Source organism: Prionailurus bengalensis, chromosome E3 (assembly GCF_016509475.1).
Source record: "Prionailurus bengalensis isolate Pbe53 chromosome E3, Fcat_Pben_1.1_paternal_pri, whole genome shotgun sequence".
NCBI lineage: Eukaryota > Metazoa > Chordata > Mammalia > Carnivora > Felidae > Prionailurus > Prionailurus bengalensis.
This window is the reverse complement of record NC_057357.1, coordinates 5,036,135-5,062,261: the sequence shown is the minus strand read 5'-3', so window position 1 is coordinate 5,062,261 and position 26,127 is coordinate 5,036,135. Positions and strand designations below refer to the sequence as shown.

Genomic DNA, 26,127 nt, shown 5'->3' with positions numbered 1-26,127 from the left:
GCAGGCAGGAGCCTGCTTGGGATTCTTGTTCTCTCTTTACCCCTCCCCTGCTCACGCTGTCTCTCTCGAAATAGATTAAAAAAAATTTTTTTTTAATCAAATTTCTTATCAAGACTTTCTATGAGGGCACCTGAGTAGCTCATTCGGTTAAGCATCCAGCTCTTGATAGGGGTTCAGGTCATGATCTCACAGTTGGTGGGATGGAGCTCCACGTGGGGTTCTGTGTTGACAGCGTGCAGCCTGCTTGGGATTCTCTCTCTCCTCTCTTTGTCCCTCCCCCTCCCCCCCCCAAAATAAATAAATACAGATTTAAAAAAAGACCTATGATTTGGCCCCCTACCACCTGGCCAACCCCCATTCCCTACCACACTCGTCTCACTCACCGCACTGCAGGCTCGCTGTTTTTCTAACACGCCAGGCATCTCCCTTGTGCTTGAAGTGTTGTTTCCTCCAGGTGGTCACCATCGCTCTCACCTCCTTATGTCATTCCGTATTCTGCTGAAATGTCCCCTCTTCGGAAGACTCCCTGACCACACCGGTATCCTCATCACATCACGCTCTATCCCTTTCGCTGCTTTATTTTTCCTTTGCGTGTTTTTTTTTTTCTTTCCCTGAACACTTTCTGCCCGAACCAGTATTTCAGTTCACTAGTTTACTAGTTAGCGAGTTCCCTAGCTATATACCCACCCGCTAAAACATAAGCTTCAGGAGAACAGGGACCCTCCATACCGTTGTATCCCCAATTCCTAGAACAGTGCCTGGCTGACAGGAACCTCTCCGGAAAATACGTATTGAATGAATGACTTGCCAAAGACAAGGGGTGCAAACAAATGCATATCCAGCGGATTTTCACGGGCACCTGTTTCTGCCCACCCCCACCCCCACCCCCGACCTATTCATCTCTAGGGAGATGGCGACACTTCCTAGGGTGGCGGGAAGGGTACCTCAGTTTCCTTCATCCTCCCACCCCGTGGGGGAGTCAAGACTCACTGGGTGGTGAGCGGAAAGGCGTCCCTCTCTATGGTCTTACTCCCCAGGTCCCTCCTCCCTAGCACCCGGCGTGCCTCTATGGTTCTTCCTGTCATTAGTCGGGAGGGGGCGCTGTGCGCAGGCGCGGGGTGAAGCCGCGGCGGGGCCGGAAGGAGTGCAGCGGCAGCCTCGGAGGCGGCGGCGACGAAGCTGTCGGCGGCCGCTCCCGGTGACTAAAAGCCGTGGCGACAGAGGCCGCCGAGCCCGCTTGGCGAGCCGGCGAGCTGAGTGGCGAGTAAGTGTCGGCCGCGGGGCGCGTCCAGCTCCTCGGCAGGCCGTGTGAGGCGAGTGGCGTCTCCGCCCGGCGCCTCCATTAAGCCCCGGGGTGGGGGCGGGGGCGGGGGCCTCGGCCGTGAGGGGCGGCGGGGCCGTGGAGTCGGGGGCGCGGGCCTGGCCCGGCGGCCGCCCCAACGCGAGCGGGCCCGGGGCCGCGCGGGGCGCCGCCGAGGGACGCGAGCAGTGGGGCCGGCGGCGAGGCGGGAGCCACAAAGGCGCAGGCGGCCGGCGGACCCTCCCCCGCTCCCGCCACTTCGGGAAGTTTCGCGGGCCGGCCCCCGGCCTGCTGCGCGAAGGCGAAAGCGCCGAAAGACCGAGTTTCCCCGGCGGCACCTCGCGGGAGGCGGCGTCCGTGGAGCCGAGCGCGGCCTGGAGCGCGCGGGCGGCGATGCCCTATGACTTTGAACTCCGGCGCCCCCGGCCTAGGGGCGCCGGGCCTCAGTCCCAAACCCTCCCGACTCGGTTCAGGAGGGCTCTCTTCTCGAGAAAGCCGGCGACTCCCACCCAGCCCTTGCGGGGACATCCAAGTGCGTCAAAACCCTCTGCAGCGCGGGGAACGCGAACCCGTCAAATGTACCTGGAGCGCCGCGCAGTGAACGAGACCGCCGTTCCCGCGTGGGATGTGGCTGAATGCTGTGTGGAACGCTCGTCTCGAAACTTCGGGCCGCTCCAGTCTCGTGCGAGAGCTCCCTGAGCGCCGGCAGGGTCCGATATAAACCAGCCAGGGGGCCTTGTAAATAACTCCAATACAATGTGATAAGTTCCTGGGTACAGCTTGTCCTAGGCACTCTGCTAATGCAAAGAGAAGATTTTTGTACCCTGCTGGGAGCTGGGAGAGGACAGGGAAGATTTTAGGACCGACCTCAGTCTTGCACGCTTGCCTGAAGACCGCAAAGAAACAACCTTGCTTTGTTCCGTTTATTATTATAGGTAATTTATTGGGGCTGGGGGCAGGGAGTGGCGTGAACTGGAGGAAACAGCTAGGGAGCCTGGGACCAGATTTTGGATCACCTTAACTCTTAAATAGAGCCTAGCGGCAGCAAGTGAAAGAAGCCTTCCAGCCCCTATGGAGGAATCTGATAAAGGAAGTTGAGATACGAGTCAAGGAGACTGCAAGTTTATGAAATAAGGTAGTTGAGTGAGCCTGTGTTTGCCAACTCCGATAGCTACTATTTAACGAGCGTTCACTATATTCTAGACTGTGTTGAGATATTTGCAGACCTCAGGACTAATTCTCCTGCCTGGCGATGTCATTTTATCTTCATTGTCAGTGAGACAAAACATGATGCTAACCATGTGCTAGACACCGTTTTAAGCATTTTCTTTAAAACTCTCTTAATCTTCAATGATGGGGGTTCTGTTATTGTCCTTAGTTTAAAAAGGAAGAAAATGAGGTGCTGAAAAATAACTTCTTGAGTCACAGAACTGGGTCAGAGCTGGGACTCGAACTCAGTTTGGTTCCATAGTTCGTATTTCTAATAATTCTGCTATGTCTGTAAATGATGTTTTTTCAAAAAGGTCTTCTGGAGTATTTGCTTTGTGCCAGGCGGCATGCTATGTCCTGTAGCTATGGAATGAATAAGCTGCAGGGTCCTACAATCTTGGAACTGATGTTAGCAGAGGAGATAGCGATTTAACATAGCTTCCCAAGTAAGTGTAGGTTATTGTGGCAGCCACTTTGAAGGGGTGAGATATGTTGTCATTGGGGATGGTCGGGAAAGGTTTATCTGAGGAAGTCGTTTAAAATGAGAAACTGAAGGATGAATGGAGTTAATTTGGTCCGGGAGGCAGTGAAAAGTCATCAGTCAACCAGAGGAGGAAGAGCATGGCATGTTCAAAGGACTGAACCATTGTCCCTGCAGAATGGTGAATGGGGGAGAGGTGTCAGGTGAGGTTAGCTAGGTCAGCAAGGATCATGCGAGACACCATTTCACAGGCCATGAGATTTTGTGATTTAAAAAAAAAACGAAAACAAAAAAACCCTTAGTGGTATAGGAAAATACATCAGAGGGTAGAACCTGGAGGCATTGTGGGGTAGCAGGGGCACTGTATTCATGAGTTCATGGAGGATTGAACTGTAAAAAAATCATTGAAAACATTGATTTTTTTTCCTTCTTGTGGATGAGAATGTGCTTGCTTAATCTAATTTCTGAACCAATTTTCAGTTGACATTTGAGGAAAATTTTAAGGTTAATATGTTAAACTGTTTAGTGCACCCACGGAAGATCGTTGAGTTTAATTTTTGGTTTAAAACGTTTCCTATTGTAGAAAGACTAACAAGAGGGTTTGGTTTGTTTTGTTTTGTTTTGTTTTGTTTTAAGGGAGAGCGCAAGTAAGCAGGGGAGAGGGACACGGGCAATTTCAAGAGGGTTCCATGCTCACTTGCAGCCCAACACAAGTCTTGGTCCCATGACGCTGGGATCATAACCTCAGCTGAAATCAAATGTCGGATGCTCACCTGACTGAGCCATTTTATCTACATGTTAAAATTTGTGCACATTGTGTTTTCTTATTCTGAACTTACTACCTTCCTTGTTTTTAATAGTGTCACCATCCTCCAGTCACCCAACATCTAGGTCAACTTTGACTCCTTTCTTCCTCTTTCCCGATGGCTGTTTACATACAAAAGTCCTCTAGAATCTAACTGTGGTTGGTATCGTATTTTTTTCCTCGTCCTGCTTACTGTTACCTCTAGTTCATACTTCACTGCCTCTTGTTTTCTGGGTTTCCTGCTACCAGATATTTGTACAGTCTTACATATTGCAGTGAGGTTGATTTTCCTAAAGTACAACTTTGTGCATTGCTTTCCATTGGTTAGAAAATAAAATTTGAGCCGGGCTTCAGTTATCCATAGATGCATAACAAACCACCCCCAGACCTAGTAACTTAATACAGTTTTATTTGTTGGCAATTTTGTGAGTCAGGAGATTGGGAAGGGCTAACCTGGGCTGTTTTTTTCTGATCCACATGTTGCTAGTAGAGGTGGTAGGGTTGGAGGTTCTACTTCCAAAATGCTTTTTCACTCCCATGCCTTGTCAGGGACTACTGGGAGGCTGGGCTCAGCCACATTTTCTCTCTCCACGTGAAGTTAGGGCTTTCCGTGTGATCTCTCCAGCAGGGTAGTCAGAATTCTTAATGGTGTTTCTGGGCTCCAGGAGCCCTAGGTGGAAGTGGCTGTTCTCTTAGGAGCACCTGGGGCGGGCGGGGGGGGGGGGGGGGTGTCAGTTGGTTAAGCGTCCAGCTCTGAATTTTGGCCCAGGTCATGGTCTTGTGGTTCCTGAGATCCAGCCCTGCACTGGGCTCTGTGCCGACAGCGGGGAGCCTGCTTGGGATTCTCTCTTCCTCTCTCTGCCCCTCCCCTGCTTGCAAGCACACACGTTTGCTCTCCCTTTTTCTCTCTTAAAATAAATAAACATTAAAAAAAAAAGTTATCTTAAAAGCAAAGTTTGGAACTAGCACAGCATTCAGTTTAGCTTAAATACAGCTATCTTGGCTAAGCTTCCCTATCTATCTGCCCTCTCCCAACTGGGATAGTGTCTTTATTGCACAAATACTTCATTCTGTTGTGCTAATTTGTAGTATACTTAATTGTGTGCGTAGTTTCTCTCACTGTCCGGACTCCCCCAAGTTTTTTGAGGCAAGATCCATGTTGGGTTTTCCTGTGATGCATAACAACTTTTTTATATACCATGTGGCAAGAACATAATAAATATTTGCTGAACTCTTTATCGTCTAGAAAAGTCAGAACGTATAAAAAAGCAAAAAAGTATAACTGCCTGAAACTTAATACTTAGTAATAACCTCACTAACTTTTTGTTTTGTTGATTTAATGCTGATTAACTGTTAGTACAGACTTACAATAAATAGATATCCAAATAATGGGTAAGATGAGAAGCTAGAATGTGAATGAAGAGCAATAATCACTTATAGACACTTGAGAAACCATTCTGGGAAGAGGTGCTGTGGAGCGGTATGACATGGGCATGTCAGCTTCTCCCAGATTATGCCTGGCTCGGCTTTGCCCACCTTTCTCTGGAGTGGCCAAAGAGATTAACTCGTTAAGTGGGAAACATCTTTTATTACCCCAAAATCAGTGTTGCAGAAGTGACCGACACATTGATGGAGATTACTCTGGAAAGTGGTAACACTACAAAACCCTAGGACCATGCAGTATTATATTAGGAACCTGTAGAAGGAAAAATGGAGATGTAACATGAATAGAAGAATGAGAAGAAGATTATTTATAGTTGAAGAAAATCCTGATGAACTGATTGTGGTCTCTTAATCAGACTCTGGTTCTGTATGGCTCTGTTGAACAGCTCCGGACTCTTGACAGAGGAAGATGTTTTTGGAGCCACTCATTCATTCAGCCACTGTGTGAGATGCAGGAAATACAGCTATGAATAAGATAGTCAAGGACATGTGGAGAACATGATTCAGATGTGACTTTTTCATATGTTGATACATCCACCCAAGGAAAAGAAGGGGATTTGAAAAATAGTTGTAGGAGGCAGAAGAGAAAACAGAATTGTCATCTAATTTTGTTAAGTTTTTACAGTATAGTAGTACTACATAAGATTCTCCACGGAATAATGAAGTGATGAAATATATGCTAATTTTTCGTTCTGGCTTGGAAGCATCAACTGCCTTATTGACTATAGAGTATAGTCATAAACGTACATATGAAAATTTTTACAATACGAGGAAGAGGCAAGATAAAATACTCTCTTAGGTAGCATTTCCAATTTCTGGATTCCACATTTATTTAACCTTTTTCTTCAGCTGTTTGATCAAGAACCTACTTCCACAGAAAAAATGAACTTTCTTATAGAAAGAAGTAAAAGTTTAACTGTGAATAGTTCTAATAAAACTAGTAAAAAGTAACCTGGAAAAGGAAAATAAAGCCCTTCCCTCCCCCAACGTTTGTATGTATCACCGACTAATTAATAAACACTATACATCTGTGTACTTGGGCTAACAAAATTCTTGTTTTGTTGGCATTTACCATTTACAAATGGCCTCTGATTTCATCTTCCACCACAGCCTTACAAGGTAAGAATAGTTATTTTCATTATAGGAAATAACAGTCATAATGTGACACTTGCTGTGTGCCAGGTACCGTGTACCGTGCTAAACACTTCATATATTTAATGCAGTTCATCTTAAAACCACTATTCTCATTTCACAAATGAACTAGGTCCAAGAAATTAAGCAATTTATGCAGTCACTGATTGACTAAATGGTGAAACCAGCATTCATGCTTAGGTAGTTTAATCTGAAGCCTGAATGAGAGGACATGACCTTTGCAGAGAAGCTAGTCAGGAGGAGGAGTTCTATCGTCAGACTCCTTTTCTCACTGCAACTTGGGGTCTTTTTATGTACCACTCATTTGTGCAGAATCTTGCTCTTAAAGCACCACGAGTAATCTGTTCAACCACAAGTTTGACATTTTAACTAAATTAGGTAGATGTAAAATGAATCACATTTCTGTTGGATTTCTGTCGTAAAATTGAAGGAATTTTGTGGTGAAACAAGAAACTTGACTAGTAGAATTAAGTTTTCAGAATACTTTTAAAAAATTGTATTTGGAAGAAAAGTAAAGTTCTTGAATAGATGCAGTTCAAATTTGACATCAGAGCTCTTACCTTTCTCCTGTGCTCTTTGTAAATGATGTCCTAATTATTATTTCAAGTGAGATTTGTAATTTTTAAAAATTGAGTTACCTTTGTCCAGGTATAGATAACCAGAGAATTCTGTTGTAAGACTTAAAAAGTCTTGATACACAACTTAGTATTCTCTAAGATGGAAAAATTCTAATGTTAATTTGACTTTTAAGTCTTTGTAGACATCATTTAATGAGAAGCCAGGGTCTGGGGACCTACTTTCTCTAAAGCACGTGGTTTCTCCCAGGAAGGCAAAGAAAATTGAGATTTTCTTAGAAGGAAAAACATTGAGTGGGTGGGTTATAGATAGGATCTTGGGACTAAAAGGGCCCCATGGCAGTTAGAATTGTCCTCCTTTCGTTCTTAATTATTTTCATTTTCCTAACTTTAATCAAATTAAAGCAAGAAAATGGCTCAAAAATCAAAGTGCAGGAAGATTTAAAAGTAGTTCTCCCCTCATGACACCCCAACTACTGTTTCACAGAGGCAACCACTTCTTTTTTTTTTTTTTTTTTTTTCTTATGGCTTTTGTTTGCCTAACTTTTCTATTGTGAAATACAGTACACACAAAGAAGTTTCACCCCAGACTGAGCTTGGGCCTGTGCCTAAACTAAACTTTATCTAAATGAAGTCATTCAATACATACTTTCTTATGTCTGGATTGCTTCACTCAACCTTTATGTCTTGGGGTCCATCCATGTCGTGTGTGTGACTTCACAATGGTTTGGGGGTTTTTTTGTATTGTTTTTAATTGTGTGAACATAGCACTGGATATCTGTCCATTCCTTCGTTGATGTGAGTCCTTTTTAGTTTTTGGCTCTTAGAAAAATACTGCCGGGGTGCCTGGGTGGCTCAGTCGGTTAAGCGGCTGACTTCGACTCGGGTCATGATTTCGTGGTCCATGAGTTCGAGCCCCGTGTCGGGCTCTGTGCTGACAGCTCAGAGCCTGGAGCCTGTTTCAGATTCTGTGTCTCCCTCTCTCTGACCCTCCCCCGTTCACGCTCTGTCTCTCTCTGTCTCAAAATAAATAAACGTTAAAAAAAAAAAAGAAAAAAAAGAAAAATACTGCTGTGAACATTCTTATACATAGACCTGGTGCATATAAGCAAAAGTTCTATAATCTAGATTGCTAGTGGTGGGCTGTTGGGTCAGAGCATATCATCTTCCACTACAATTTATGATAAAGCATCAGACTTTATCATATTTTTTTTCTTTAAGTTTATTTTTTATTTATTTTGAGTGAGTGAGCAGGGGAGGGGCAGAGAGAGAGGGTGAGAGAATCCTAAGCAGGCTCCTCACTGTCAATGCAGAGCCCAGTGCAGGGCTCAAACTCTCGAACCATGAGATCATGACCTGAGCTGAAGTCAGACATTTAACCAACTGAGCCACCCAGGTGCCCCTTAGCAATTCTGTGGGTATATAATATCTTGTGAGGGTTTTCTTACCCTTCAAAATGAAACACCCATATTTAAATGAATTTTTTTTTATGTTTATTTTTGAGAGAGACAGAAACAGGATGTGAGTGGGTTAAGGGGCAGAGAGAGAGGGAGACACAGAATCCTAAGCAGGCTCCAGGCTCCAAGCTGTCAGCACAGAGTCCAACACAGGGCTTAAACTCACGAGCTGTGAGATCGTGACAGCCGAAGTCGGACACTCAACCGACTGAGCCACCCAGGTGCCCCTAAAACACCATATTTAGAACCACGTAGAACAAATGTATGGCATAATGAATTATAAGATGCTTGTACTCACTACCCAGGTTAAAAGTAGACCACCCCCAGCATCCTCCCACATACCTTGTCCTGATCATAACTCATTCCTTCCCCCTAAAATTATTAGTCTGACTTTTATAGTCATTTTCTTGTATTTCTCTATGGTTTTATCATCCAAGAGTACATCCCTAGGTATTATAAACTCATTTTAAAAATTTGATGCATATGGGACGCCTGGGTGGCTCAGTCGGTTAAGTGTCCGACTTCAGCCCAGGTCATGGTCTCACGGCTTGTGAGTTCAAGCCCCGCATCAGGCTCTGTCCTGACAGCCTGGAGCCTGCTTCTGATTCTGTGTCTGCCTCTCCCTCTACCCCTCCCTAGCTCATGCTCACACACACACACACACATACTCTCTCTCTCTGTCAAAAATAAATAAACTTAAAAAAAAAAAGAGTAAAAAAAAATAAAGATTTGATGTATGTTTTAAATCTAAGGTGGTTCTTCCATTCCTTTTCTTTTTTCCTTATAACTTAATTGTTGTTGAACCTGAACTGTTTGACCCGTAGTTTCACAGAGCCTAAATATGTGTTCATCATACTTCTAAGAAATTATCATTCCCCTATAGAGAGCCTTTTTAGACAATTTTTCCCCCTAACCCTCCCCATTAATTACTAAGGAATAAGATTTTGCTGGGTGAAACTGAATTTTGAAGAGTCACAAGCCATTGTAACACCTTAAGGTCTTTTCACACTCTTGCAAAAGCACTCCCATTGAGAATACATGGTCTGGATTGCATACTTAGGGTGCAATTCAAAATTTCATTTTTTTCCTCGAGCTTCTATTCTAAAAATGTGGCTGAGTCCAGATCCTTCGCCAAACTCTGGTTCAATCTCTTTCACAAGGCTGTAGCTGGTGTGTTCTTTTCTCAGAATGCGCTTTTGTCTTGTCTCTGTGATGTTAGCAGCCAGTGATTTGCAAGGTCTAGATCCAGTAATTCATTAAGGATTACAAAATGATCGTATCTTAATTGAATTTTTTAATTGATATTGGAATACTTTTATAAAGAAACCATTTTCTTACCCTCTATTTGGTTATCCAGTGATTTATAGTTTATATAGGAAAGACAAGAAAATACCTGAATCTGTGCCTTGATTTTACCAATTTAAAAAAAAAAATTTTTTTTAACGTTTATTTATTTTTGGGACAGAGAGAGACAGAGCATGAATGGGGGAGGGGCAGAGAGAGAGGGAGACACAGAATTGGAAACAGCCTCCAGGCTCTGAGCCATCAGCCCAGAGCCTGACGCGGGGCTCGAACTCACGGACCGCAAGATCGTGACCTGGCTGAAGCCGGACGCTTAACCGACTGCGCCACCCAGGCGCCCCATGATTTTACCAATTTTAAAGATAATGTGTCGGTTGATACCATACTTTGAAAATGACCTGTTAAAAAAAATTATTGGGGCACCTGGGTGGCTCGGTCAGTTGAGTATCCGACTTCGGCTCAGGTCATGATCTCATGGCTCGTGGGTTTGAGCCCCATGTCGGGCTCTGTGCTGATAGCTCAGAGCCTGGAGCCTGCTTCTGATTCTGTGTCTCTCTCTCTGCCCCAACCCACTTGCATTCTCTCTCTCTCTCTCTCAAAAATAAATAAATATTAAAAAAAATTTTTTTTAATAATTACGAACACTTGTATATATTTTCTTCAGAGAGTCATGTCATACTATTATGTTTATTGGTGCTCAGAATGTTCTATGTTTGGCCAATGGGCACCTCTTCAGAACTTTTTTTTTCTTTGAGTCATTCTGACAGGACCCAGTCTTTGATAGGTAGTTTTTGATAGTTTCCGTGATATGTGATGGGACAAGATGTTGTAGGCTCATTTTGTACATTTCTTGCTTCAGATATGGAATTAGTAATTTTTCCCAAAAATCCCTGATTTCTTTTGGTGGGAAATAGTATTTCAAGACCATAACTTAGGGGCGCCTGGGTGGCTTAGTTGATTAAGCATCTGACTCTTGGTTTCAGCTCAGGTCATGATCTCACGGTTTGTGAATTTGAGCCCCACATTGGGCTGTGCGCTGATGGTGTGGAGTCTGCTTGGGATTCTCCCTCTCTCTCACTGTCTCTCTCTCCCTCCCCCCCCCCCCACAAATAAATAAACTTTTAAATCAAGACCGTGATCTAGGCACTACAGATGCTGATTGCTACAAGTAAATTGTTGTTTTCAGGCCTTTTTTTTTTTTGTACAGAACTAAAATATTTTCGTTCACACTAGTATTTATAACTTAAGTTTAAGACTATTAGGGTTTTACTTTTCTATAAGTAAAATTTCTTTTTTCCACATGGAGAATCTTGATTCTCAAGGACATAGGGATTAATAGAGCTAGAATATTCCATAACTCCTACTAGTTTTTTTATCTTATATGCACACAGCTATCAGAATGAAAGTCTCAGAACATCACAACCAATATGATTACATTCCTTTAAAATTTTGCATATGCTTCCCCTCCCCATAGTTTTTATAATTGTATTGTTAGATTTTAGTTAGCATTTAATCTTTGTGCTACAAGTAATTACACATTTAATGTTCACTACCAGTCTTCGTGGTGGTGTCTTTAGTCATTTTGGTTGCCTGAAGTTTATTTTTCTGTCAATTCCTCAGGAAGGACCTGTAGAAGCAATCAGTATTCCATAGGTTCTTATATGTTGATAAATTTGTGCCCCTTTTCTTTGAAATTATTTTTGCTGGATAGGAAATACCTGGCTCCCATTTAAAAAAAAATTTTTTTTTGAGAGAGACTGAGAGGGGAAGGAGCAGAGTGGGAGAGAGAGAATTCCAAGCAGGCTCCACACTTAGTGTGGAACCCGACGCAGGGCTCACTCCCACAACTCTGGGATCATGACCTGAGCTGAAATCAAGAGTTGGATGCTCAACCGACTGAGCCACCCAGGTGTTCTCTGGCTCCCATTTTTTAAAAAAAGAATTTGACTCCGTTTTCTAATGGCATAAAGCATCACTGTCAACGTCTATTATTAATCTAATTTTCATTCTTTTATATGTCTCAAGCCCAGGTCCTAAAGGGACCTCTTTTCTTTAAAGTCCTGTAATTTCACTAGAATGTGTCTTGATGGTTGTCATTTTGGGTGAGGGGTTTTTTGTTTTAGGTATATACGGGGTTGTTTCAAAATGTGGTCTTTTAACTTTTTTTTTAAGTTTATTTAATTATTTTGAGAGCGAGAAAGAGAGAATGTAAACAAGCCGGGGAGGGGCACAGAGAGCATCCCAAACAGGCTTCGTACAGTAAGGGCAGAGCCTGACACAGGGCTCGATAACATGAACTGTGAGATCATGACCTGAGTTGGATGTTCATCTGACTGAGCCACCCGGGCGCCCCTCCACATTTTCACGTTTGGAAAATTTTTTTTTACATTTCAGTTTTTAGTATTCTCTTCCCTTTTGAGTTATTCAAGAGCTGCTGTTTGTTATGTTAGGCAGTCTTGGCCTTGATTATTTGTTCCTTTGTCTCTTTATTTTTCTATTTAAAACTTTCCTCCTTTCACCTTTTAGTTCTTCTAAGCAGTATGTGTTGTGTTCATTCACACTTGTGTTCCTTCTAATTTTGTCTTCACTCCTAAAGCTTTTTTTCCTTTTATTTCTAATTCTTTCCTGAGAGCTGTCATTCCATTTGAGTTTTTTTAGTTCTGATTTATGTTGTTTTATGGCTTGTGTACTTTTTAAGTGTCCTTTAGGTTGTCTCCTCTTCCTGGCATATATTCATTAATTATAGGGATGTTGTTTTGCTGCTTGTGTTTCTTAGAACTTTATATGAGCTTTGACATCAGCTCTCTTCTTTGCTCATTTGTAATGAAATTGGTTTTCTTGGACTTCCAGGAGAGTAGTTTGGGATAGCTTTTCTAGCTTCACCAAACTCCTTTTTCATGCAGTGTTCAAAATACGATACCTTGCTTTTTGAGATTTCCTGGCTTTGTCCTCTGTTCTCATGTAGACCTGCCTTCTCTCCTTTCTTTCTGTTGTCTCTTTTTACTCAGTGTCACTCTTCCCAGCTTTTCATCTTGTAAGGGAGCCCTGCTAGATCAGGCTTGAAACTTTCTGGGTCCTAGGCTGCTTCACTCCTCCCAGACCTTAACATGCATCCCTTGCATTCACCCACTTTTGAGCTGAGCAAACCCCTTCCTGGTGTTCACAGCTTTCTCAGATTAGCCTGTGTGCTTTTCAGTAGATACCTGTTGGTTGTCTGGGGCTTATCCTCACGTCTGAATGATTCCGTGTGTTTTCTGAGGCACAAATGGTACTTCAAAGATCATGTGGCTCTTGGTGACTTGTCCTCACGGGCTCATATTTTGGGGTTTAAGTTATTCTTAGCTTTTTTTTTTTTCTAACTTGGAATTTTTGTAATTCTTTTTTTAATGTTTATTTTTGAGAGAGAGAGCGCTGGTGGGGTGGGGCGGAGGGTGGGGGGGACAGAGGACCTGAAGCAGGCTTCACTCTGACAGCAGCGAGCCCAATGTGGGGCTCGAACTCATGAACCATGAGATGATGACCTGAGCTGAAGTTGGACGCTCAACCGACTGAGCCACTCAGGCGCCCTGGAATTTTTTGTTTTTAGATGAAAATAAAAGCTTAGTTCAAAAGCTGTGGTGCTGCCATCTTGTCAGAATTCCTTTGTGGTTTCAGTTTACATTACTCTGATGTCTCATAATGTTGGGCACTTTTTCACTTGTTTGCTGGCCTTTTGGGTTTCCTCAAGGTACTCAACATTGGGAGTTCAAATCTTTTAGCTCATTTTTCCTTTAAGTTGTCAGGTTTGTTTTTCAATCAGCATGTAAGCATTCTTCATATTTGTTGAATAGGAGCCCTTTGTTATGTGTATTGCAGATTTTTTCTCCTGTTGACTTGCCTTTCATTCTTAATTTCTCTGGTGGGGGCACCAGGATGGCACAGTCAGTTAAGTGTCTGACTCTTGGTTTCATCTCAGGCCATGATGATAGCCATTCTAACAGGGTTCAGATGATAGCTTGTGGTTTTGATTTGCATTTCCCTGGTGATTAGTGATACTGAGCACCTTTTCATGTACCTGTTGGCCATTTGAATATCTTACTGGAAAAATGTCTATTTAGGTCCTTTGCCCATTTTAAAATTGGATTACTTGGTTTTAGCTATTGAGTTGCGGGAGTTCTTTGTATATTTTTGTATTTGAACCCCTTACCAGATATTATGAGTTGGAAATATTTCCTCTCGTTCTATAGGTTGCTATAATGGAGTTTTTAAGTGTATTTTTTTTTTATTCTTTATTTGTTCTATCTGTTCTTTAATTCTTTATTCCTCTTTTATATGTTCTTATGCAATAATTAGTTATTTTTTAATTATTCTTTTCCCCCACCATTAGCTTTTTTGTTATGCATTCTTTTATTATTTTCTTCAGTGGTGTTTTCACCATAAGCTTAGAATGCTACCTTGACCAAATATGTGGGAAGAGTTTCGATAATCCCTCATTCTTAGTATTCTTTTTTTTCTTTTTCAGACCCTTTTGAATAGTCACCATGTTCAGATATTAGCAAGCACGTATGTACATGTCTGCGTTTGAAAATGGCAGAGGGAAACAACAATGAAGAGGTAATTCACTTGAACAACTTTCACTGCCACCGGGGACAAGGTAAGTGTTCTCACTTTCTTCCTTTCATCATTGCTTTCTCCTTTTATGTTACAGTTACATAGTCTTTGGAATGAACCTATTTTGCACCTCGTAGAACCCAGAGACATTTCATTTTTAGACATCAGAACATCTGATGTAATGGACTCGTCGGTCTAAAACTTTGTGTCAAATGGTAATACCTGCTGGCATGAATGAAGTTTAAAAATGTTTCCCCACAACTGGATTCATAAGCTATTAATGAGCAAATCAAAAAGAGCTGTGAATGTGCAGTCATTGGATCTTAGGAAGTGAAGTGGGAATGTAGGAACAGTGGCAGTTCCTGTTTTTGAAGAAATGGGGTCTTCAAAGGAGGGCTCCTCCAGGCCTGTATGCTCTAGAGGTACTGAAAGTGATGCTGGAGCGTTTTTGCCCCCTCATATGGTGCTTAATTTAATTTTTTGCCAGGAGATTTTGGTTGCCTTACAGGGAATTTTATTTTATTTTATTTTTAAATGTTTATTTTTGAGAGAGAGAAAGAGACACCAGGGAAAGGACGGGGAGGGAGGGAGGGAGGGGGAGAGAGAGAGAGAGAGAGAGAATGAGAATCCCAAGCAGATTCTACGCTATCAGCACAGGGGCTCAAACCCACAAACTGTGAGATCATGATGTGAGCTGAGATCAAGAATTGGACGCTTAACCAATTGAGCTACCCAGGCACCCCCTTACAGGGAATTTTAGAACATGTATTCATTTTACAGTATTTAAAATTTGGGCAAGTTCATTGATTCTTAAAGGGAAAGGAGCCTGTATTTATGTAACATTCCTATATGCAATTTTCTGTCAAATCCTACTTCACATTTACACTTTGGCTGAAAGGAAAAAATTCATGCTGATGAGTAGGGAAAAAGTATATTTTACAAGTATAGATTCCATGGAAGAAATTATACCATTTTTTGTTGCTGTTTTTTTCCTATTAATGTTTTGTGCTTATGAAGATTATTTTTTCCCAGTAGAGTGTAAATTATATACATTTGGCTTTCAGACAACATTTGAAGTTGAACAGATTTTATTAAGCAAATATATTGAGAAAAATAAATTAACATGCTTAAACTAGGCACATTATGAATGCAAAAGAAGTACTAATTTTTTGAGAATTTTTTTATTAATAGTTTATTCTAATTTGGTAGTGAGTGTAACCATAATTCACTGTGATTGAGAAAGCTTTAAATCTTAGCTATAATTTGTATATGTGATCATTTCTATAATTTTTCCACATGTATATCAAATTAATGTTGTAGTAGTGTTTTAACTGTGTTTTAAATATACTTGAACAGAATTTCAGAACATCTAATTCCTTTGAGGAAATTACTGACTTTGGAAGCATTTTTTTCTGTGAGACAAGGTTTATGTATTTTGCACCCAGCATGAGGATATTTTTTTAGGCGTGCAGAGTTGTTTTGTTTTTATTAGCTGTGGTGTTTTCACCATAATTTTTATTGTGCCAACCCCTGTAAGTTTTTCTTTTTTAATTTTTAAATCATCTTTATTGAAGTATAATTTACTTAAATAAATGCACACATTTTAATTGTATAGTTCAGTGAGCTTTGAAAAATGAATGTACCCATAGACTACCCATTTCTGTCCTACCACAAAGGTTCCTTTATGCCCCATCTGTGGTCAGTCCTCACCCCACTCCTGGCCTAAGGAGACCGCTGATCTGCTTCATATAAATGGAACCGGACAGTGTGTACTCTTTATGCCTGAATTTTTCTGCCCAACAGAGTGGTTTGAGATTGATTCATCCACATTGCACGTATCAGTAATTAAATCCTTTTTAGTTGCTGAGTAGTATGTACCTAGAATTCTATATGCAGTGAAAATGGGCTTAAAAATGAAGGTAAAATAAAGGTTAAAAGTACAAGAATGAAAAAAGATGGGTTATGCAAATCGTAGCACAAAAAAAGAGCTGGTATGTCTATGTGTTATCAGGTAAAATAGACATTTTAGCCCAAAGTATTAATATTAAGATAGAGTTCATGATGATAAAAGGGTTATTGCACTAGAAAGATAAAACATTTCTAACCTCTGTACACTCAGTAACATGGTGTCAAAAGCAAAAATTGACAGAACTAAAAGAAGAAATGGATAAATCCACAATCAGAGTGGGAGAGTTTAAATGTATTTTTCACCAACTGATGCAAGCATACGCAAACATTTGTATGAACATAGAACATTGAAGAACATAATCAACAAATTTGACATAATAGATAGATGGTACTGCACCCAATGTATTTACCGAAATTGACCATATTTTGAGCCGCCAAACAGAGTCAGAGGATTGAAATCATATAGATTATGTTCTCTAACCATGCTGGAATTAAGTTGTAAATCAATTACAGAAATATAATTAGAAAATCCCTGTACGTGGAAAACAAGAATACACTTCAGAACAATTTATGGTTCAAAGAAAAAGTCACAATGGAAATTAGAAAATATTTTTAATTGCATGGTAATGAAAATACAATCTTGAAGCTCATGAGATTCATCTAACTGAACAATCTAAACCAGAGCTCAGCAAACTTTTAAGAGCCAGCGAGTCACTATTTTTGTCTTATAAGTCATGTGGTCTCTGTTGCAGCTACTCAGCTATATGTTAAATTGAAGGCAGGGGCACCTGGGTGGCTCAGTCAGCTAGGTGTCTGACTTCAGCTCAGGTCTCAATCACATGGTTCGTGAGTTCGAGCCCCGCATTGGGCATTGGGCTCTCTGCTGTCAGTGCAGTGCCTGCTTTGGATCCTCTGTCCCCCTCTCGCTGCCCCTCACCTACGTGTGCTCTCTCTCTCTCTCTCTGTCTTTATTTTTCTCTCTCTCTCAAAAATAAAAAGCATTCTAAAAAATTATTTTAAAAAAAGTGAAGGCAGCTGTAGATAATATATAAATGAATGAGCATGGCTATGCTCCAGTGAGGACAGGAAGTAGCGGGTACCATCCCACACTGCTGGTGGGAATATAAATTGGCATAATTTGGAAAATTATTTGGCATCGTCCACTAAAATTGAACATATGCTTCCCATATAATTCAGCTCTTCTGCTCCTAGAACGTACCCAACTGAAATGAGCACACCAAGAGACGTGTGTAAGAATGTTCAGTATCCAAAATTGCCAAGACTGGCACCAACCCAAAAGTCCATTGACAGAAGAATAAATAACTTGTAATGTTGTCACGTGGTGGACTGCGAATAGCAGAGAGAGCTGCTGCACATGCCACCACATGGATACGTGGAACCAGTATTTGCAAGAAAGCCAGAAATGAATGCATACTCAGAAACAGACACAACTAGTCTGTGGAGTCAGGAAGCTTTTAATGTACTCGAAATGTTGTATTTGCTGACCTTGGTGATGGTCATCCAGTTGTGGGCCTTTTGTATTCATGAAGTTATATTTTTGATTCGTAGACTTTGTTACACTTTAGTTTTTTAAACTATTTTTTTCAAAGCTAACGTGTTTATACATGGTGTGCTGGGGGAGTATTTTGCCAACCATTGGACCTCACTATGAGGTGAGAAGCTTCAAGCCAGCTTTTTCATTGGGTCTTCCAAGGTGGTCTCTAAGTGTTTTTTTTTTTTTTCTTGGACCAGTTCTTCCAGAGAGGAGTCTACAGTTTCCTGCATATGGAATCTAAGACTGGCTGCCAGCATTCTGGGAGCTAAGCAACAGAAAGCATCCAGGGCCTCGTTCGTTATTCTATTTCACGGGCACCTCTTTCCTCTCTTGACCCCGTGCCTGGTGTCTAGTACTCTGCCTCAGCGTCTCTTCACAACGGACCTCCTCAGGGTGGGGTTTTTAGAGTGGCCGAGGAGCTTGGCAAATTCTCTCCCCAAAACCAGTGATAAAATGAGACAAAATTGTCAAAAACAGCCATTTAATGACTGGAAATGACCAAAGGCATATAATGATTGAGAACATTCAGGAAAATCTAGAATTCTGCAGCATGTATTAGGCCAGCTCTGGTTGGTTGTCCCCCCTGCAGGCTGCGGGTTTGAGCCTTCTGCACTAACCTTTTTTAATGTTGAAGAAGTGGATGCTTGCTGAAGTTAGATAACAGCCTCATATGGCTGGCATATGGTAGAGCACAGACTTGGACCTCGGAGGTCGAACCTTAGATTTTACAGACTTACCTGCTTTAAACTGCTGTCCCCACAGCTCTGTCACAGGGATGAATCATGTGAGATAATTGACTTCAGATTGCTGTTCAAATTGTTGGGTGCCATAAAAATAAATGAGGCGTTAACCTTGAGAAAGATATTAGAGCTTTAATGGAAAAATTTCAGTGTTTGTAATGATGATGCCTCTTTTTTCATTTTGGTTTTTTTTTCCCCCCTAACCTTTTCTCTAGGACACTGAATGCATTTTCTCTTCGTTGCTTCTTTTAACCTTTAACATTCCCATGGGTCAGGCAGGAAAAAATTAACAGTTTGTGTTATTCAGTAATTCAAATTGGGCACGCTCTATCTTCAGACAAAAAAAAAAAAAGTTAGAAACTTTGAACATATGGTTATCCAGATAGTTGTATTTAAAAGGAAATTAGGAAAGTTCTATTGTTTACTGTCATGGATACTAAATGGTGTTTAAAACACTCAACTGTGGGGCGCCTGGGTGGCTCAGTCGGTTGAGCGTCCGACTTCGGCTCAGGTCATGATCTCACAGTTTGTGGGTTCAAGCCCCGCATCAGGCTCTGTGCTGACTGCTTGCTCAGAGCCTGGAGGCTGCTTCAGATTCTGTCTCCTTCTCTCTCTGCCCCTCCCCCACTCACGCTTTGTCTCACTCTGTTTCTCAAAAATAAATAAAATGTAAAAAAAAATTTTTTTCCTAATAAAAATAAAAAAAATAAAACACTCAACTGTGTTTGCATAAATGATTTTTAAGGTTTATGTCTAAGGTGAGTAAATTTTGATATTTTAAATATTAAATGAAATTTTACCGTGTTTGAGTGAAAGTTTTTTCAGACCGATCCGTTGAATAAAACAATGTTTATTCCCTGGGAGGAGTAGAGATGAGGGGGAGACCGTGATTTCACTTTTTAAAAATTTGCAGTGAGGATTTTATCAACAGATTTTTCCAACCTTGTATAAGAAAAAGTTGATAATACTGTCAGATTATTTCTTTGGATTCCCAAAATGTATTATTACGAAGATCTCCATGGAAACCTGGCTGTCAATATTTGGGTGCACATGCTGCTTGAGGAGATAAGCTAACATACCAGTAGCTTGGCTTTAGGCTTGACCCTTTTTATGCCAAAATTGAATTAAAAGACTGAAAGTGATTGTGCCCGCCTCCTGGTAAACGTGTTCTCTGCCTCCTTTTAGACTGGATCAATCTCAGAGATGGACCCATCACCATATCTGACTCCTCTGATGAGGAAGGGGTTCCCATGCTGGTCACCCCAGCTCCTCAGCAACACGACGAAGAGGACCTGGATGATGATGTCATCCTGACGGAAGTGAGTTTTCTTTTTTTTTTTTTTTTTTTTTTTTTTTATTTATTTTTTTTTTTTCAATGTTTATTTATCTTTGGGACAGAGAGACAGAGCATGAACGGGGGAGGGGCAGAGAGAGAGGGAGACACAGAATCGGAAACAGGCTCCAGGCTCTGAGCCATCAGCCCAGAGCCCGACGCGGGGCTCGAACTCAAGGACCGCGAGATCGTGACCTGGCTGAAGTCGGACGCTCAACCGACTGCGCCACCCAGGCGCCCCGGAAGTGAGTTTTCTTAAACTTACCCTGATGAGGCATCATTGCAAGTTAGTGATGTGATTCTTCAGCCCCAGGGCAGTGGGAGGTAGGGCCTTGTAGGACGCCTGAGAGCACCGCTCGTGCAGCCTGTGCCGCTGCATGTGTGCTGTCACCCTGCATCTCTGAGAGCAGTACCTTTTTACCCCGCCCAGTGTCCCCATAGCTTTAGAGGCCGTATGTTTTGGTCTGTTTCCGGACTTCTGCACTATTGGCTCTATTTGTGCATGAGTCTGCATTGTTGTAATCACTAAATCTTATCATGCGTCTTAATATCAGGTAGTGTTTATCTCCCCTTTGTAACTCTACATTTTTCAGAATCATCCTGGATGTTTTTGTGCTATTTTTATACAGATCTTGAGGTCAGCTTTTCTAATTCCAAAAGGTAGATAAATTCAGAACACATGTTATTGTTAAGTTTACAGAACAATTTTTATAATACTGACCCTTTCTAACTTTCTCCTTCCATTGGGTCTGGACTTCCTTTATATCCCTCAGCCAGAGTGTTCTGAATTTTTCTTACTATAAATCTTAAACATTTTTTGTTGTTTCTTTCTGGTTATTTTCTCTTTTCTGTCGCTTTTGTAAATGGCATCTTTTTTCCCACTGTTCCTTTTAACCATTTTTCTTTTTTAGTTGAACAGTCTGTTGGGTTTTATGATAATTTCATACTCAGGTCACCTTATTTTTATTGTCCGTAGTTGTTTTTCAGTTGACCCTATTAACTTCTCAAGGGATGGCATCTGATCTAGCTGGAAATAAAGATACTTGCAGTTTCTCCCTTTCCAGTTTTTATATTTTTCTCTTATCTAATTAAATTATACCTTAATAGTGGTAATAGGAATGAGAAAAATACCAACTGACATAAATGGGAATAATTATTTTTTTTACTTTTTATTTACAAAATTTTTTTACTATTCATTAAAAAAAATTTTTTTTTAATGTTTTATTTATTTTTAAGACAGAGCATGAGTGGGGATGGGGCAGAGAGAGAGGGAGACACAGAATACCAAGCAGGCTCCAGGCTCTGAGCTGTCAGCACAGAGCCTGATGCAGGGCTCGAACTCACGAACTGTGGGATCATGCAGATGCTTACCTGACTGAGCCACCCAGGTTCCCCTAAATGGGAATACTTCTAATGTTTCTTCGCTAATTGTGATGGTGGTTTTTGCTTGAGATACCATTTTTAAAGTACATTAAGGAAGGAGCCATCTATTTTAAGGTTTTGTTTTTTTTTTTTAATGCTTATTTATTTTTGAGAGAGAGAGAAAAAATGTCAGTGGGGGAGGGGCAGAGAGAAAGGGTGACAGAGGATCCTAAGCAGGACCTGTGCTGACAGCAGAGAGCCCGATGTCGGGCTCGAACTCAAACCATGAGATCATGACCTGAGCTGAAGTCGGGCGCTCCTCCAACTGAGCCACCCAGGTGCCCCTCTTCTTTAAGTTTTTATTATGAGTGAATATAGAATTCTGTCAAATTCTGTTTCAGCATCTGTGGAGATTATCATAGGATTTTCTTTCATCTGTTAAGGTAAATTATTCTGCTGTCTCTGGATAGACTACTTCGGAATAGTATTGTAATGTAATGGTAGTATGCTCTTGAATTCCATTTGATGAGATTTTACTTAAGGTTTTCTTCATAGATCTCATAAGTGAGATTGGCCCATGGATGTATGTGTGTGCCTGTGCTATCCTTGACAGGTTTTTTATAAACGTGATTGATTCTGACTTCATGAAAAGAATTTAGAAGTTTTCTTTGTTCTTCTGTGCTTTGTTACACTATTTGAAATAACATTGGAGTTACCTGAATTTATCATACAGGCATTTGGGGCTGTTGCTTTTCTTAGAGGTCAGTTCTTTGAAACTATCTCAGCTTCCTCTGTGGTCATTGACATGTCTATATTTTCTGTTACTTTTAATACCAGTTTTTTGGTATAATAATGGATATTTTCCTACAAAATAATTTCTTCAAGGTTTTTTAGTGTATTTAGTAAAACAAAATAACCTGTTCTTTCTACATCCTCTGATCTATGGTTCTACATCCTCTGATCTCCATTTTCCTTTTCTGTTTTGTGTACTTGTGTTTTATCCCCTTTTTCCTGATTTAATGAACTAACCATTATCTTCCTTCCTCCCCTCTTCTCTTACTCTTTTACCAAAGAAATTGCTTTGAGATTTATTTCATAGTGCTACCATTTGTTTTCTTACTAATCAGTTTCTGTTTTTCTCTTCAATGCTTTTCTTCTGCTTTAGTATATTTAACATACTTTCTTAGCATTTATCTTATGGTCCTTTTACTAACTTCTTGAGTTATTCATTCTTCTTTTATCCTTTTATATTAATTATTATTCTGGTTACTTATTGCCATGTAATGTATCACCTCAAAACTTAATGGCTTAAGACAGCTGCAGTAGTTTGTTTCCGTGGATCAGGAATTTGAGAAGGGCTCAGCTGGTTGGTTCTGGCTCATGTGACTGTTGTCAGATGGTTCTGGAGCTGGACAGCAGGGGACTGGAGCAGCTGGAGGCTGGCAGACATTGCTCTCTTCAGGACTTCTACATAGGATCTCTCTCTCTCCTTTTTTAAAACAACTTTTTTGGGTGCCTGGGTGGCTCAGTCAGTTAAGCATCCAATTCTAGATTTCCACTTGGGTCATGATCTCACAGTTCGTGAGTTCGAGCCCCGCGTCGAGCTCCTCGCTAGCAGTGTGAAGCCTGTTTGGGATTCTCTCCCCCCTCCCTCTCTCTGCCCCTCCTCAGCTTGCTCTCTCTCTCAAATAAATAAACTTAGTAATAAGAAACAACAACAACAGGTTTTTTGATGGGGTGCCTGGGTGGCTCAGGCAGTTAAGCATCCAACTTCAGCTCAGGTCACGATCTCACAGTTTGCGAGTTCAAGCCCCACATCGGGCTTTGTGCTGACAGTTCAGGGTCTGGGGCCTGGAGCCTGCTTCGGATTCTGTGTCTCTGTTTCTCCTCTGCCCCTCCCTTGCTTCACGCTCTGTCTCTGTCTCTCTCAAATATTAAAAAAAAAATTTTTTTAAACAACTTTTTTGAGATCTAACTCACATACCATACAGTTCTTCCGTTTAAAGCGTGCAGTTCAGGGGCGCCTGGGTAGCTCAGTCAGTTAAGCCTCCGATTTCGGCTCAGGTCATGATCTCAAGATTGTGAGTTTGAGGGGCGCCTGGGTGGCTCAGTCGGTTAAGCGGCCAACTTCGGCTCAGGTCATGATCTCGCGGTCCGTGAGTTCAAGCCCCGCGTTGGGCTCTGTGCTGACAGCTCAGAGCCTGGAGCCTGTTTCGGATTCTGTGTCTCCCTCTCTCTGACCCTCCCCCGTTCATGCTCTGTCTCTCTCTCTCTCTCAAAGATAAATAAACGTTAAAAAAAAAATTAAAAAAAAAAAAAAAAGATTGTGAGTTTGAGCCCTGTGTCAGGCTCAATGCTGCCAGTTCAGAGCCTGGAGCCTGCTTCGGATTCTGTGTCTCCCTCTCTCTCTGCCCCTCCCCCATTCACACTCTGTGTCTCTCTCTCAAAAAAATGAATAAACATTATAAAAAAAAAAGGGTACAGTTCAGTAGTTGTTAGTTTATTTACAGAGTTTTGTACCGATCAACACAGTCGATTTTAAGACATTTTCATTATCCTGAAAGGAAACCCTGTGCCCGTTAGCAGTGAATCCTAATTCCCTCCCCACCGCCACGCTAGGCAATCACTGATTTACTTCCTGTCTCTATATACGTGCTTCTTATGGACATTTCATATGAATGGAATCGTACAATATGTGATCCTTTGTGACCAGCTTTCATTTAGCATAATGTCTTCAAGATTCATCTGTCATAAATCAGTACTTTATTCCTTTTTATTGCTGAATAATATTTCATTGTGCGGATGTACCACATGTTTATCCATTCATCAATTGATGGACATTTGGGATGCTTCCACTTGTTGCTCTTATGAATAATGCTGCCGTGAACATTCACGTAGCAGTTTTTGTGTGGACATACCTTTTTGTTTCTCTTGATTGTCTTAGTCCATTCTGGCTGCTATAATAAAATACCACTGACTGGGTAGTTTATAAACACCAAAAATTTAATGCTCACAGTTATGGAGGCTGGAAGTCCAGGATCAGGGTTCCCGCATGGTTGTGTTCTGGTGAAGGTCTTCTTTCTGGTTCATAGGTAGCACTTCTCACTGTGGCTTCATGTGGTGGAAGACGCAGGGGATCTCTCTGGAGCCTTTCCCATAAAGGCACCGATCCCATTTGTTCAGGTTCGTTAGGGTGGAGAAGGGAGACCCAGACATTCAGACCATAGAAATCATACACCTAGGAATGGAATTGCTGGATCATATGGTAACTGTGTTTTGCTCTCCTAGACTGTCTTCCAGAGCAGCTGCACTGTTGTACATTCCTCTGGCGGCGTATGACAGTTCCCAGTTTCTCCAGGTTCTCTCAGACAATTGTTAGTATAGTATAGATCTTTTTCATTATAGCCATCCTTGTCGACATGACGCGGTATCTCATACTTTTGATTTGCATTTCCCTGGGGCTAATTATATTTAGCCTCTTTTGATGTGCTTATTGGCCATTTGTTTATCTACTTTGGAGAAATGCTTATGCAGATCCTGTGCCCATTTTTTTAATGTTTATTTATTTTTGAGAGAGGAAGAGCACAAGCAGGGGAGGGACAGAGAGAGAGAAGGAGACACAGAATCCGAAGGAGGCACCAGGCTTCGAGCTGTCAGCACAGTCCCCAGTGTCAGGCTTGAACCCACCAACTGTGAGTTCGTGACCTGAGCCGAAGTCCAACGCTTAACTGACTGAGCCACCCAGGTGCCGCCACCCCCCACCCCGTGCCCATTTTTAAAAAGGGTTATCTTTATATTATTGAATTTTTATATATTCTGGGTACTGTACCCTTATCAAATACCTGATTTTCTCTCATTCTGTGAATTGTCTTTTTATTATTTGATAGTGTCCTTTGAAGCTTTTTTTTTTTTTCCCTTTGAAGCTTTTATAACAGTTTTAAACTTTGATGAAATTCAGCTTATTCTTTTGTCAATTGTTTTTGGTGTCACGTCTAACATATGATCTATTTTAAGGGCAGGTAGAGGCCTCAGCGCTAATATAGATTAGTGCTTTAAAGTCTTCCTAGATAATGTAAAGACTTTAGAACACTTGAATTCTACTTACTCATCTCCCAACTTACATATTGTTTTTTAAATATACTTTAATTGTGTATACATTTTTAAAACCCTACACAATGCGTTCTTGATTTTATACAATCGGCATTCACTTCATCTTCTCCAAATATTTACCTTTCTTGTTGCTCTTCATTCCTTTCTGCATCTCTGGCCTTACAAACAGATTATTCTTCTATCTCAAGAACAGTTTTTAGGATTTCCTTTACAGTAAATCTGATATTTTCATTGGATATAAAATTCTTTGTGGCAGTTACTTGCCTTTAACACTAGAAAGCTGAAAGCCAGAAAACAATGGAATAACATTCCATTGTAATAACATTCCATTGTTTTCTGGCTTTCATTTTTATGTTGAAAAGTCAGTCTTTATCTTTGGAAGGCAATATGTGCTGCTGCTTTTAAGAACTTATCTTGTATTTGATTTCTGAAGTCTTGCGGTGCTATTGTTAGGTTTCTATTGTTTGGGGTTTTTTAATTCATCCTGCTGAGGTCTTTAAAACAAATCAAGCACTGTCCTTGGATATTGGTATTTTGTTTTCAAATACTGCTTATGTCTCTCTTCTTTCAGAACTCACATAGATGGTAAAACCTTTTTTTCTGCTATATTCTTTATTTCTACTGTTTTCTTACCTAATTTTCAATCATTTTGTATCTGTGCCTTATTTAGGCTGTTTTCTTCTGACTTCTCATTCAATTTACTGTTTTCTCTTTGACTACTTTATTTTATTTTTTAAATGTTTATTTTCAAGAGAGAGAGGGAGAGCGTGCGGGGGCAGAGAGAGGGAGACAAGAGGATCCAAAG

General features: G+C 41.1%; 1 protein-coding gene across 2 annotated transcripts in view; it reads left to right on the top strand.

Annotated features, from left to right (window-relative positions):
- The first annotated feature begins 1,088 nt into the window (after positions 1-1,088).
- RNF216 (ring finger protein 216) overlaps positions 1,089-26,127 on the top strand; it is a 145,930-nt gene continuing 120,891 nt past the window's right edge. Inside the window, exons 1-3 of one of the 2 annotated variants that reach the window (XM_043559610.1) lie at positions 1,089-1,264; positions 14,226-14,357; positions 19,703-19,836. In XM_043559610.1, coding sequence (XP_043415545.1) covers positions 14,291-14,357; positions 19,703-19,836 — 201 coding nt within the window. In that variant the 5' untranslated portion in view covers positions 1,089-1,264; positions 14,226-14,290. The remainder of the gene's footprint in view (positions 1,265-14,225; positions 14,358-19,702; positions 19,837-26,127) is intronic. The other variant, XM_043559607.1, reaches the window with a different exon arrangement.